The sequence below is a fragment of the Primulina huaijiensis genome, unplaced genomic scaffold (assembly GCF_012295235.1).
Source record: "Primulina huaijiensis isolate GDHJ02 unplaced genomic scaffold, ASM1229523v2 scaffold43369, whole genome shotgun sequence".
Classification (NCBI taxonomy): Eukaryota; Viridiplantae; Streptophyta; class Magnoliopsida; order Lamiales; family Gesneriaceae; genus Primulina; species Primulina huaijiensis.
The window spans coordinates 271,389-285,753 of record NW_027360496.1 but is presented as its reverse complement, the minus strand read 5'-3'; the positions used below and the strand labels follow the sequence as shown (position 1 = coordinate 285,753).

Genomic DNA, 14,365 nt, shown 5'->3' with positions numbered 1-14,365 from the left:
CGATATTCACAATAAAAAAGTAATATTCCTAACATAAAAAGTAATATTTTTTCATGGATGACCCAAATAAGATATCTGTCTCACAAAATACGACCCGTGAAACCGTCTTACATAAGTTTTTTTTCGTCTAAATATTGTATGGTTATTTATGATGACAACATTATCTATTGGACTCTGTGACAAACAAAAAGATAAAATAATTGATTTTTCATATTGATAAATTTGATTTGGTGATAATGTTGTTCCGATGCATTTTTTAATTTCGTATGTATTTTGGATAAACTCAAAAGAACAACACAAACTGCAGATCACTCTGATCAAATAAACCGTATTAGATAAGCTACATATGACATAATCAAACCAACCAAACAGAAGTTGATTATCTGATCTCTCTATAGATATCCACGATACACTACCATTTCAACTATCCAAGTGACCATACAATTAATTTCTTGGAGCTAGGAACCAACTGCATCAATAAATATCGTTGAGTGGAAACCATTAATACTATACTCAAGTAAAAGATAAGCTCATATTGATTGAATAGACCCACGGATAGTGGGGAAGAAGACATCTGGCTACTTCCCTCTACATTGAATTAAAAGTAAATGTGAGACAGATTTACTAATCTTTATATGTGATACTGGTCAACCCTATCGATATTTATAATAAAAAATAATACTTTTAGCATTAAAAGTAATATTTTTCATAGATGACCAAATAGGAGATCTGTATCACAAAATATGACATGTGAGACCGTCTCACACAAATTTTTGTCTTGAATTAATTGTATATAGTTTCATAAAAAAAAGCAAAAAACCAAATTGCATTTATGAGATGAGGCTTGAGACAATCCCAAACATTTTTTTTAATTTTGTGAAAGATTTAAAATTGAATATCGAATTCAAAATTTCGATTTAAATTTAAATATTTAGTGTCAGACGTAATATAAGTATGCACAATTATACCATCTAGACTTTGGTCCCAATTTAGTTATTTTTTTTTTATAGACTTGGGTAAATCGGCCTAACAGTAAGATTACACTTTGAAAACATATTACATCACAAGTAGGTCAATTAAATCAAATAATTTAAAAGTGAGAGTTTTGAGTAAATTAACGGGAAAAATGTTTGCATTCAGCTGCTGGTATCAACTTTTTGCATCGAAGCAATGTGCGAGAGTTGGATGCGGCAAAATGGTGGTCGTCTCCGTTTCTAAATCGTGTTTCATATCTTAAATTCTATATAAATTTGTTACGAACTTATTTGCAAATTATACACATAGATACATACACAAACTTTTTACAAACAATGAAACTCGTAGTCACTAACTAGATGTATGGTCGAACTATATAGATCCCAAGCTTTCTACACGATTTTCATCTGTTATTGAGGTAAACTACTCTGTGAGGTAAATCTATTGAGTACTTCTTATTTAAAAAAAACATTAATAAATATAAATAGATGTTTATATATTTATGAAAAATGAGAAATAAACTAGTATGTATATTAATGTGAACAAGCCAAACCGATCCAAAGTATAAAAGGGACAGAAGCTTCAAATTCACGGCAGACAAAGAAAATGCATGTCTCTGTTCTTGGAGGAGGTCGAGACATTTGTCAAACATAAGGACAAAAAGCCATGCAAGTGGAAATTGTAGTTGAGGTGTGAATGGAGATAGAAGTAATGATGTACATACACATGGTAAGTGTGTGTACAAGTCTGCTTCTCTGTGAGAGAGATGAAAGTCGACTTTGAGATCAGAATTAAATGTTTTGAAAAATCTAGAATCCAATTGTTTTTTTGGATTCGAATCGATTTATTGCGAGTCTCATCTCATCTCATCTCTAGATTATTTATAGCTTTTGGTTAAGAGCCGCAAAGTACGAAAACAATGGATGACTATTCACGGTATCAATTCCATATCCATAGCCAAAACTCCGAAGACGAGCAAAGCGAATCCAGTGGCAACGGCCTGAACATGGGCCAGAAGCGAAGTCGCGAGGAGGGAAACACTGATTCTTCCGGAAAGGATGGCGGCATAGCGGCCGGAGGAGGAGAAATGTCTGGGTCAAGAAGGCCTCGGGGACGACCCGCCGGTTCGAAAAACAAACCTAAGGCACCGGTAATCATCACCCGTGACGGTGGAAACGCGCTGCGAACCCATGTCATGGAGATATCCGATGGCTGCGATATCATCGACAGTGTCTCCAACTTCGCGCGCCGCCGCCAGAAGGGTGTTTGCATTATGAGCGGAAGTGGCTACGTGGTGAATGTAACCCTAAAGCAGCCTGCCTCCCCTAGGTCGGCAGTGACTTTACATGGTCGGTTTGAGATATTGTCTTTGACAGGATCGTTTCTACCGCCACCTGCTCCGCCTGCAGCCACCGGGCTTACTGTATATTTACCCGGCGGTCAGGGGCAGGTGGTGGGAGGCAGTGTGGTGGGGCCGCTACATGCGTCGGGACCGGTTATTCTAATGGCTGCTTCATTCAGCAACGCTGCATATGAAAGATTGCCGATTGAAGAAGAAGATGATGCTATTCCAGTCGAGGGAACCTCACTTGGATCTCCAGCGCAGGCAAGCTTTGGTGGGCAGCCGGCGCATCCACAAAATCAGCAGCAGCACCAAATTTCAGCTGACTCTTCTTTGTTTCAAGGTATGCCACCAAATTTTCTAAACTCCGATCAGATGCCGAACGAACCATTTTGGGCTGCTGGCCAGTCACCGTTCTAGCTCGAATTCATCGAAAATTGACATTGTTGGCTTCATTTTGTAGCTTGTTTACTCATTAATTTGGTATTATCATCCTTGAAAAACTTACAAGATTGTATAAACTTGTGGACGTTTTCTTGTGGTTCATCTTTTTAACAAGAATTTTTTCCATTTAGTTTTTTCCCCCATATTGTGAGTTTTTTCATGATCAGATTATTTCTATCGACTCCAATCATTCATCCAATCCAAAAGTCACATTTCAGTGTGATCCAATAATTCGGATAAATCAGTTGTAGCGTCGTTCATATATTAATTTAATTTAATTTAAAAATAATAAATAGATAAAGAACAAAGCCGTATTTTAATATTAAATTTCACTAAATAATATGAAAAAAATATCTCATGTGTGATATAAAAAAATCCATACGAATGACACGACAAAGATTTCAGGACAAGTTGAGCAAAAAGTAATATTTTGTTATTTTTAATTAATATTTTTACTACAAATACAAAATTATGGGCAGATTATACAAATATAAAATATGGTATAAATACAAATAATATAAAGCTGCGATGGTGGAAATTGGAATTGAGTAAATTTGGTTGGCTTTGAACTTTTCTTTGTTGTCGACCCAGACTTTTCATTAATATTAATATATATAATTATTGGTATTATTATATTTAGTTATTTTTATTCCAGAAAAGACCACTTCTAAGAATTTATTAGATGATTGTTGAGGGGTCGCGTTGGTTGAAATAAAAACAAACTATTCATTTAAAAATGGAACCAGATCAAATAGAGATTGGGTCAACCCAAATCAATTTTATAATTATTTTTATAATATGTTAACCATAAAATAAAACAAAGTAATAGTAAATCATGACATGTAAATTAAGAAATGTTAAGAGGGAATCCGGACTATAGAATTGTAAGAATATGGTAGGAGATATGCATCAGAGGTGGAGAAGAAGCACTAGGGAGAAAGATTAGTTTTATGGATTGAGTCATGCTCTTTTTCACTTCCATTTAATTCTATTCAGTAAATTCAACAAAGCAACTAATATTTCCAAACAAACACACTATTCATGGCAAAAGTAGGTCAGCAGCAGAATGCCACTTAGATGATGTACTAACTTCACTGACCTTTATGAATATTACATATCTAGAAGTGTTAATGACTCAACTGCTTTGGGTGTCAAACTGTTTCTGAGGTCTTTTGCAATATGGAAGCTATCAATGCCAAATATTAGAGGAAGACTTAAATAAGAAATGGGTGCAATTAACTCACCTTTACAACAATGTGAATGGTTGAACAAGCTGTTAACTGATGTATGGTCGAACTATATAGATCCCAAGCTTTCTACACGATTTTCATCTGTTATTGAGGTAAACTACACTGTGCTTCATAGCAGTTAATTAAGGCCACTGTGACAGCTTTTTTCCAAAGGGCACTGGTTTTCGAGCTCTGTTGAAAGTGCGCACAAATGGGACTTGGAGTTGTGTGTTGAGTTCTTTTGGCAGCAAAATTGTCAGATTTGGACGAAATTGCATGGGACGGGAAGTGGGCTTGCTTGAATTTTCGGAAGATCATCGGTTTTGGAAGATAAAGACAGATAAGTTTATGTGATTACGAAAAGATTATGTTTTGAATCACTTCTTTGGAGGATAGAACAATTATGTAAGTCTACTTTGCCATGCCAAGAACGTTTACTATGTCCCATTATTTGGTTTACCCGACAAATGTTCGTACGATAACGGTGTGAGTTCCTTGTCAAAAAAAAACAAAAGACAGATTTGAAATTTTGCCTACATATATATAAAGCCGACAAAATGAGCTAGCTTGCAACTCACAATTTAGTTTGATTGAGAAATTGTCAACGTAAACCGTCTAACTGACTTAAATAATTTTTAGTTTTATTAGACAAGTCGGATCGTCAGGATTAAAAAATTGTTAGTTCAATCCACTTATTTGATGACGGGACCTATCAACGTCATTTTGATGGTTTATACCTACATGTTGTTGAAAAATTTTATTTTTATCTAAAATACAATATGAGATCGTATATGTATTTAGTGATTATAATCATACCATTATGTTCAATAATAATGTTTGTTTACCTTCAGCCAAAAATTTATTATAATTTTTTTTTTCTTGGAATATTTTGACTAAGAGCTAGGATAATAATGCTCGCTGACTCATAGTTAGATAAATCAAATTCATAATCATCCGTACTATGATTAAATAATAATAATAATTAAAAGTATTACAATGTAGTACTAGTAAATAGAAAAAGGATTTCCCATGATAAATGACATTGTTAAATCATAAATCTTCTGATCCACCACTCAATTGAACCGACTAAATAGGACGACGAAATAGGACTCTTAAGGATATGGTAAGGAGTATGATCAGTCATTCAACCTTACCAGAGTCACTCTGGGGAGAAGCATTAAAAACAGCAGCTTACATTCTAAATAGAGTACCAACTAAAGCAGCTATTAAGACACCTTATGAGCTTTGGACAAGGCGAAAGCCAAGTCTAAAACATTTTCATATTTGGGGATGTCCAGCTGAGGCTAGACCATATCGACCATATGAAAAGAAACTGGACTCCAAAACAGTCAGTAGCTACTTTATTGGGTATACTGAGCGATCAAGGGGCTATAAATTTTATGATCCCGAAGTAAAGAAAATATTTGAGACGGGAACTGCGGTATTTTTTGAGGATATTGAGTTTGGGGGGAAGAATAAAATAAAAGACTTTGTCTTCGAGGAGGAATTTGATCCAAATACTGTTCAAGAGAAAATGATTCATATTCCTATGATTGATACTGATAATTTTCAGGATTGTATTCCTGTCATTGATCAGGATATGATACACGAACAACAAGACATTGTCAATCAAGTTCCAATCGAACAAACACAACAACCTCAAGAACCAGCGTCTGAAGAACAAGTGTCTTTACGGAGGTCCGCTAGAGAAAGGAAGAGCGCTATTCCAGATGATTACATAGTGCTACTCCAAGAACATGAGGAAAATGATGGGATGACGAAGGATGATCCAATCAATGTCCGTCAAGCCATGCAAGATTCAAATTCTCAAAAGTGGGCCGAGGCAATGAGTGAGGAGTATAAGTCAATGCAAGACAATAAAGTTTGGGAACTTGTCCCATTACCAGAAGGTGTGAAACCCATTGGTTGTAAGTGGATTTTCAAAACCAAAAGGGATTCAAAAGATAATGTGGAAAGGTACAAAGCACGTCTTGTAGCTAAAGGCTATATTCAAAAGTATGGGATTGACTTTAAGGAGACCTTCTCTCCAGTTTCATCGAAGGACTCTTTTAGGACAATCATGGCACTTGTCGCACAGTTTGATATGGATCTCCATCAGATGGATGTCAAGACAGCTTTTCTCAATGGAGACATTGAGGAAACAATCTATATGGTGCAACCAGAACACTTTGTATTTGGAAATCCAAAGAATATGGTTTGCAAACTTAAGAAATCCATCTATGGGTTAAAGCCAGCTTCTCGTCAATGGTACCACAAGTTTCATCAAATAATTATCTCGTTTGGTTTTGAGGTAAATGTAGTAGATGATTGTGTGTATCATAAGTTCTATGGGAGTAAACATATATTCCTGGTTTTATATGTGGATGACATTTTGCTTGCCACAAACGATATAGGCATGTTGAACGATACCAAGAAATTTCTCTCTAGACATTTTGAAATGAAAGATCTTGGTAACGCCTCCTTTGTACTAGGAATCCAAATACATCGAGATCGTTCTCGAGGTATTCTTGGATTATCGCAAAAGAGCTATATCGGTAAGGTACTTAAAAGATTTGGTATGCAAGATTGTAAGCCAGGTAATACCCCGGTTGCTAAAGGAGACAAGTTTAGTCTTAAACAATGCCCTAAAGGAAGCCTCGAGATTCAAGAAATGCAAAAGATTCCCTATGCTTCGGCTGTAGGAAGTCTTATGTATGCTCAAGTTTGTACGCGTCCAGATATTGCGTACATTGTTGGAGTGTTGGGCAGATATTTAAGCAACCCAGGAATGGATCACTGGAAAGCAGCCAAAAGAGTAATGAGATATCTAAAGAGAACTTGTGATTATATGCTCGCATATAAGAGGTCGAATAATCTTGAGATCATGGGATATTCGGACTCCGATTTCGCGGGATGCCAAGATAGCATGAGATCCACTTCAGGCTATGTATTTCTATTGGCTGGCGGAGCTATCTCTTGGAGAAGTGCCAAACAAGCACTAACAGCTTCTTCCACCATGGCGGCTGAATTTATAGCATGTTACGAGGCATCTAATCATGCAATATGACTGAAGAATTTTGTCACTGGGCTGCGTATTCTAGAAGAGGTTGAAAGACCATTGAAATTTTTTTGTGACAATAGATCAGCTGTATTATATTCCAACAATAATAGGAGCTCGACAAAATCGAAGCACATCGACATCAAGTTCCTTGTTGTGAAAGAAAGAGTACAAAGTGGACAGATTTTGATAGAACACATAGGCACAAACTCCATGATAGCAGATCCTTTTACGAAATGTTTTCCATGAGCACACTACTCATATGGGTGTTATTCAGTTTGATGAAGTCTAGATCTAGTGGGAGTTTGTACTATACATTTTATGTTTGGTTCTGTTGTTCAAACTTATGTATTTGGATATTTTCTGATCAGAAATAAAGTTCATTGTTTACTTTACACTTTGTCTAACTGAAATTAAGGTTTTGATCTCACTTTGGTAAAGAAGGACCAGTTGAAAATTGACATGAATAGATCACCTTGCATGTAATTTTCATGCCACACATTCATGATTGATCTATGTCATTTGATTGTATTGATATGTGTGACCATTGATGGTTCAGTTGTGATAGATACAACAAAAACTGCATTGATCCTATGTCGATATATTTAATGGACGAGATTGTTTAAGAAGTTCTATGATTGTGATGACAAAAGTTTTGAGGTCGTTAAGTTTAACACATTTATAAGTTTACACATATGGCCAGTGGGAGATTGTTAGAATTTTAAGGGCCATAATTGTAATTATAAATGTTTAACGTCATCAATTAAATAAGTCATTAATTAATGTGGTCTAATTTAGAATAAGAATTGACTTAATGTCTTAATTGTCATGATATTATTGTGTGGATACCATATATGATATTTCTGGTTTGTTGAAGGGCCAAATTAGAAATAGTGAAATTTGTTTAATTATAAAATGAGGTTATGGTCCCAATTTTGTAGAACGACGTATTGTTTTGTTTCCCATCAACAGAACTCTCTGGTTTTGGAGGAATACTGCAAAATTGAAGATCATTTCCAATAATCGTCTACAAGTAATGGATTCCGGTACGCTTCCGCAATTATGATTATTATTTGAGTGATTTCTTGAGAATTGGGTAGAATTTATGGATTTTTTCTGTGTCGATATTTGAAGTCCAATTGGTTTCATAAGCATATCCTATTCAAAGGGCACTGGTTTTCGAGCTCTGTTGAAAGTGCGCACAAATGGGACTTGGAGTTGTGTGTTGAGTTCTTTTGGCAGCAAAATTGTCAGATTTGGACGAAATTGCATGGGACGGGAAGTGGGCTTGCTTGAATTTTCGGAAGATCATCGGTTTTGGAAGATAAAGACAGATAAGTTTATGTGATTACGAAAAGATTATGTTTTGAATCACTTCTTTGGAGGATAGAACAATTATGTAAGTCTACTTTGCCATGCCAAGAACGTTTACTATGTCCCATTATTTGGTTTACCCGACAAATGCTCGTACGATAACGGTGTGAGTTCCTTGTCAAAAAAAAACAGAAGACAGATTTGAAATTTTGCCTACATATATATAAAGCCGACAAAATGAGCTAGCTTGCAACTCACAATTTAGTTTGATTGAGAAATTGTCAACGTAAACCGTCTAACTGACTTAAATAATTTTTAGTTTTATTAGACAAGTCGGATCGTCAGGATTAAAAAATTGTTAGTTCAATCCACTTATTTGATGACGGGACCTATCAACGTCATTTTGATGGTTTATACCTACATGTTGTTGAAAAATTTTATTTTTATCTAAAATACAATATGAGATCGTATATGTATTTAGTGATTATAATCATACCATTATGTTCAATAATAATGTTTGTTTACCTTCAGCCAAAAATTTATTATAATTTTTTTTTTCTTGGAATATTTTGACTAAGAGCTAGGATAATAATGCTCGCTGACTCATAGTTAGATAAATCAAATTCATAATCATCCGTACTATGATTAAATAATAATAATAATAATTAAAAGTATTACAATGTAGTACTAGTAAATAGAAAAAGGATTTACCATGAGAAATGACATTGTTAAATCATAAATCTTCTGATCCACCACTCAATTGAACCGACTCTTTTCAATTCCTTGGAGAATTTTCAAGTAATTCAAAGCTGAAGTGAACCGTCTATGTTAACTCAATCCTTCATAATTTTCTTGAAAAAATCAACAGATTTTTCAATAATGAAGTGATTCGGGTAAAAATCTTGAAATAGTTGTACTCTTTTTGTGGGTGAGAATTTGCAACTTTTTCAGAATTTCCCTATGTTGTCTAGAAATCATGAAAATAAAAACAAAATAAAGCAGCCCAAAAGTTCATAAATTTATACATCATACGTTTTTGGAGAAGCAGATAAAAGAAAGGTCCATTTTGTTTTTAGGCTAAGTTAGCATGAAAGTGATATTTGGAGGTAAGGTGTCACTTTGGAGACATTGTCTGATGCCCAAATATCGATTCGAATAAGATACGTAATTGTAAACAAATTCTATCAGTAAAATACAAGAAAGAAAGTCATCACGCAATTCCAAGCTCGACGGTGAAGTCTCTCTCATCCCCCTTCCCACACGTGTCTTCCTCCACGACACGTGTCTGGAAAAAAAATCCGTATGAGGAGATTGTTCATTTGGTCGAATTTCCCAAATTAATTAAATACAAAAAATAGCAGATTTATTATACATGTTTGTTTCTTAATAATTTTGATATCATATATTATTAAATTTTAATAAATTTTTATGTTTTAAATATTTTTTTCATAAAGTTAAATATAAGATCAATAATATAATATGATAATAAAAAATAATTAATATAGTATTTAGTTTGATTGTTATGTATGAAAGATCAAGTGATGCATAGAAAACAATATTTAATATAATATTTAGTTTTACCATGATTATTTTCTCCTACTATTGATTTTATTTCATTTTTTAAAAAAAACATATTCCAAATAGAGAGAAATTCATCGTGGTGAAATTTCATGTGTGAGACGGTCTCACGGGTCGTATTTTGTGAAACGGATCTCTTATTTGGGTCATCCATGAAAAATATTACTTTTTATGCTAATAATATTATTTTTTATCGTGAATATCGATAGGGTTGACCCGTTTCACAGATAAAGATTCGTGAGACCGTCTCACAAAAAACTTAATAAATTTTATATTATCGAATGATATTATTACCATAAAAAAAATATATAGTTCATTATTTTGCTTGCAAAATGACAGCAAAGCACTAATCAGCACTTTTTTTTTTTTTTTTGGTTAGAAATAAGAAGAGTCAATTTTTGAAGCAAGGAATCTCGACTTCAACAAGTACCGAGCGTATCTACTAAACTCATGTCTTCCTAGCTCCGACAAATCTTTACGGTTGAGAAAAATCATAAATCTAATTTTTTTTTTTAAAAAAAATCAGATTTATGATTTTTATTATTATTTATATATTATTATTAACTAATTTCTTGAATTATCAAATGCTTTCCTTTATTTATCGTCTTCAGTTCCTTCTTTCTTCGTTCTTGTATAACCGACCAAGGGAATATTACTCTCCACAAAACGTAATTCCCTGTTTTTCCTAACCATTCTCTTTGAATCAATTGTTTCACCTCTCTTTCACCTCCATTACTGCCCAAAGAATCCTTCCTGTATTATCATTTATTGACAGAAGTTTTTGAACAGATCGAACTGATTTATTTGACCGTTGCTAATTTGACCCGGAAACCCCTTAAATTTTTGTTCTTTTGGGGGGTTGTGGGTTGGCGGGGACCCAATTCGTGTTCTTTCTTCCTTACTTGAGGATTATCGGATTGGGTCTTTTTTTTAATTTGATCAGAAAATCGATTTCCGGGTGTGATGACGTACAATGTAGCCGATGAGGATCCCGGGCTTGCAGGGGATTACGTGAAGTTAGAGGAGGGTGGTTGTGGTGGTGACGCGGTGATTGTATGCGATACGGAAACATCGTCATCTTGCGGTGGTGGTGGAGGCGGTGTAGGGTGGTGGTGGTCTTTGTGGCGGTGGGTCAAACTAGTGCTGGTGGTGGTGTTTGTTAGCCTGTTGGGTGCGGTTTTCTTCAAATGGGTCGGACCCTTTTTCATGGATAAGGTTAATTTTCTTATGAATTACACAAAATTTCTTTCATCTAAGTACCAACAAACTCTCTCACACACGCATATAAATGCTTTGTGAATACACAAGATTTTCTTATGAGGTTTGGATGCTGGGATGTTTTGGTCTTACAATTCATATTATGTCCAAATTTATGTGTTCGATTCCTGCTAGTTGCAAGTTGGCGCAATTGTTTGGAGTGGATTGTTGGGAACAATAATTGCAGAGCAATCAAAATGTAATTTGAGCTGTTGTACAGTTTTAGAAAAAATGTTTGAATTTTATCGCTACCTTCTGCTTTAGCTTTTGGTCAAGTGATGGGAGTGTGATCTTACGATGTTTGGACTTTATTGACCTGCAAATCTTCTTGTTCTTTTCTTTTAAATTCGTCCTTGCGTTAATCCAGCTTGTAATTGTCACTTTGCTGAAGCTTTGAATGCATTTGTTACAAATGAAAGAACTGCCGTTTTAGCTTTTTTACATTAGCTCCCAACGGGAAAAATATATTACCATATATGATACTTCGCTGCCCAGGCAGAGCCAGAATATTGGTTAACCGAGACGAAAATCAAAGAGCTAATTCACATCAAGTCTGGAGGATTTACCTCTGGGTGGGGCTGGCCCTTGCATTTAGAAATCACGTTTACAGATTCTTTCAGAGTTTACATTGTCTTCCTTTGTTCAGCATCTTACATCATGACAAACTTAGCTTAGCATGTGCAGTGTTCAATTTGTAACATAATCACTTTAGTCTATCACTGCATCTCTTGACCATTTTCATTCTAGCGTTATATAATTGTTTCATGTACACCTTTTTAGGAAATCATTCCCATCATAAATTGGGAGAGGGAAACATTCAGCGCCAGAACGCTAGCCCTTATTGTATTTGGTTCTCTGGCAATATTTCCTTCTCTTCTTTTACCTTCTACCCCATCCATGTGGGTGGCTGGAATCACTTTTGGTTATGGTTATGGATTTTTGCTTATCATGGGAGCGGTGATAATTGGTGTCTCTCTTCCGTATTTCCTTGGGTCACTTTTCTATCGCAAAATCCAAGTATGTATGTTTGCATATCCTTGCTTTTTTTTTCCACGAAGTTTTATTTTGGGTTTTAAATTGTTCATAAGTTTCTTTAATACAGATGTGGCTAGAAAGACATCCCAAAAAAGCTTCTATCATAAGACTAGCAGGCGAGGGAAATTGGTTTAGTCAGTTCCGAGCCGTTACGTTGATTAGGATTTCTCCTTTTCCATATGTCGTGTACAACTACTGTGCTGTTGCTACAGATGTCAAGTACTGTCCTTACTTGTTGGGGACATTGACAGGAATGGTGCCAGAAGTATTTGTCGCACTTTACACGTAAGAACTCTCTCTCTCTCTCTTTTAACGTTAAGGCATGACTTTCAGTATGATGTTCAGCTGTAGTAACTTCTGGGTAGAAAATTTTAATCTTTGGTATACTCTTTGATGGTAACATAGCAATTCTCTTCGTTCATTTGATGAGTGTGTCAATCTTTTTGAGTGAACTTGCATTCAGAAAGTTAAAATTCACATCCAGATTGGTTTAGCATATTCGTGTCGAGGTCTCTCCAACACAAAGGAGACCTTTGGACTAACGAACATACGGCATGACTATCTCCCTTGGAGATGTTGAGATTTGTTGCCATAGGTAGTGAAACTGCCTGTTATGAACTTGTGTGTGTGGCCCATGAATTTCCCACCCCTTACTTTATCTGCGTATTGTGTGGTTGTATAATGTATATATTGGACATTGAGCTTATTCTTATGTTGATTTTGTCTTTTGTTCTACTTTTTCTTTGTTCTCGATCTTGACATCTTGTGTCAGGGAATACTTCAAAGAAATAAACGGTATTTTGAAGCATGATTTATTGGGTTGGTCTGTGTTATCTCAATGACCTGCTCTATCAGCTTCAGCTTGCCGATTTCTTTTTCAGCAGACAGATTGGATAAAAAGAGCTTTACTTTAGGAAACATTTTATATAATCTTGGGTTTCTAAGTGGTTATTTTTTTAATAAAAAATAATAAACAAGCGATTTTAATGTTCAGATACTATTAGTGAAAATGGATCTGTTTCAAGGAGAAGTGGAAGCGGAAGACTAGACACTACATTCTCTGGCTTTTAGAGAATTCCTTTTCAAGTATTTTTAAAACACCTTTTCCGTTCCAACATCGCTAGTTTGTTTAGAAACTGTTCTTTTCTTTTTTGAAAATCAAAGCTTATCAATTAGTGGATGCCTTCCCCCCCAAAAAAGGAGATAAATTACCTAGACGTACTAAACTAATACATTCCTTGCCCATCCATCTTCAGATCATGGTCTCTTTCGTGCTGGTGTAGCTTATTTTTGGTGATTATACGTACTTGTTATGAAGTGTAAAACTTAGCACCTTTTTTATTTTTTCTGCTATTTCCAAGTTCCTTTACACTAATGGGGTGTTTTGTTATGTTCAACTTGCAGTGGCATACTTATAAAAACTTTAGCTGATGCTTCACACGATCACCACACACTGTCAGCTCCTCAAATAATCTTCAATGTCTTTGGCTTTTGCACGACTGTGGCCGCAACAGTTGTCGTCACCATATATGCTAAAAGGCGACTCAGGGAATTGCAGAAGGCAGAGGAGCTACTGCTGCAGTAATCTTTCGAAATTTCCGGCTGCCTGGATCAACCTCTCAATGAGAACGGGTCCCCAAGAAGATGAGCTCGCGTATATATGTTTCGAAATATGAAGAATGTGGATCTTGAAACGGGTTTTACTAAACGACTGAACAAAAAAAAAACCCGTGCTATGAATTTTTAATGTTCTTACCTATGTTTTCTCACATCTTTCATTGTGAATATGTAAGCCACATTAAAAAATCTGGGTGGATTTGATTTTATTTTTTAAAAGAAAACAATTAGGTGGGGAGTCTTATTTGTCAATTTTTGTTTCCTTTTGGCACTGCGTTTTCGTTATCACAACTTTGGTTGGATAGTTGATCATTTAAATTCATTTTTAATGAGTTGTACACGATTTAGATTGAAATTCTGGTTAATCGATGTGTTGGTATTTTTCATTATTTATGTATATATACATTTTTTAACTTAAGATTTTATATATAAACAAACACAAGATATCAAAGGTTCATGTATATGTATGATATATTTATTTATGATATGCATCGTACGTGGCAGTTTAAGGCTACC

The 14,365-nt window shown here is 35.0% G+C and overlaps 2 protein-coding genes across 2 annotated transcripts; both read left to right on the top strand.

Moving 5' to 3' along the window:
- Positions 1–1,637: 1,637 nt before the first annotated feature.
- On the top strand, positions 1,638–2,919 carry LOC140970183 (AT-hook motif nuclear-localized protein 24-like). Its single transcript, XM_073431818.1, has one exon. It carries the CDS (start codon positions 1,895–1,897, stop codon positions 2,735–2,737), a length of 843 nt encoding a protein of 280 aa, XP_073287919.1. The 5' UTR covers positions 1,638–1,894; the 3' UTR covers positions 2,738–2,919.
- A 7,643-nt stretch (positions 2,920–10,562) lies between these two features.
- Positions 10,563–14,093, top strand: LOC140970137 (uncharacterized). The gene is made up of 4 exons (XM_073431735.1): positions 10,563–11,155; positions 11,978–12,214; positions 12,300–12,517; positions 13,637–14,093. The coding sequence occupies exons 1-4, from the start codon at positions 10,904–10,906 to the stop codon at positions 13,815–13,817; spliced, it is 888 nt and encodes a 295-aa protein (XP_073287836.1). The 5' UTR covers positions 10,563–10,903; the 3' UTR covers positions 13,818–14,093.
- The last annotated feature ends 272 nt before the right edge of the window (positions 14,094–14,365 follow it).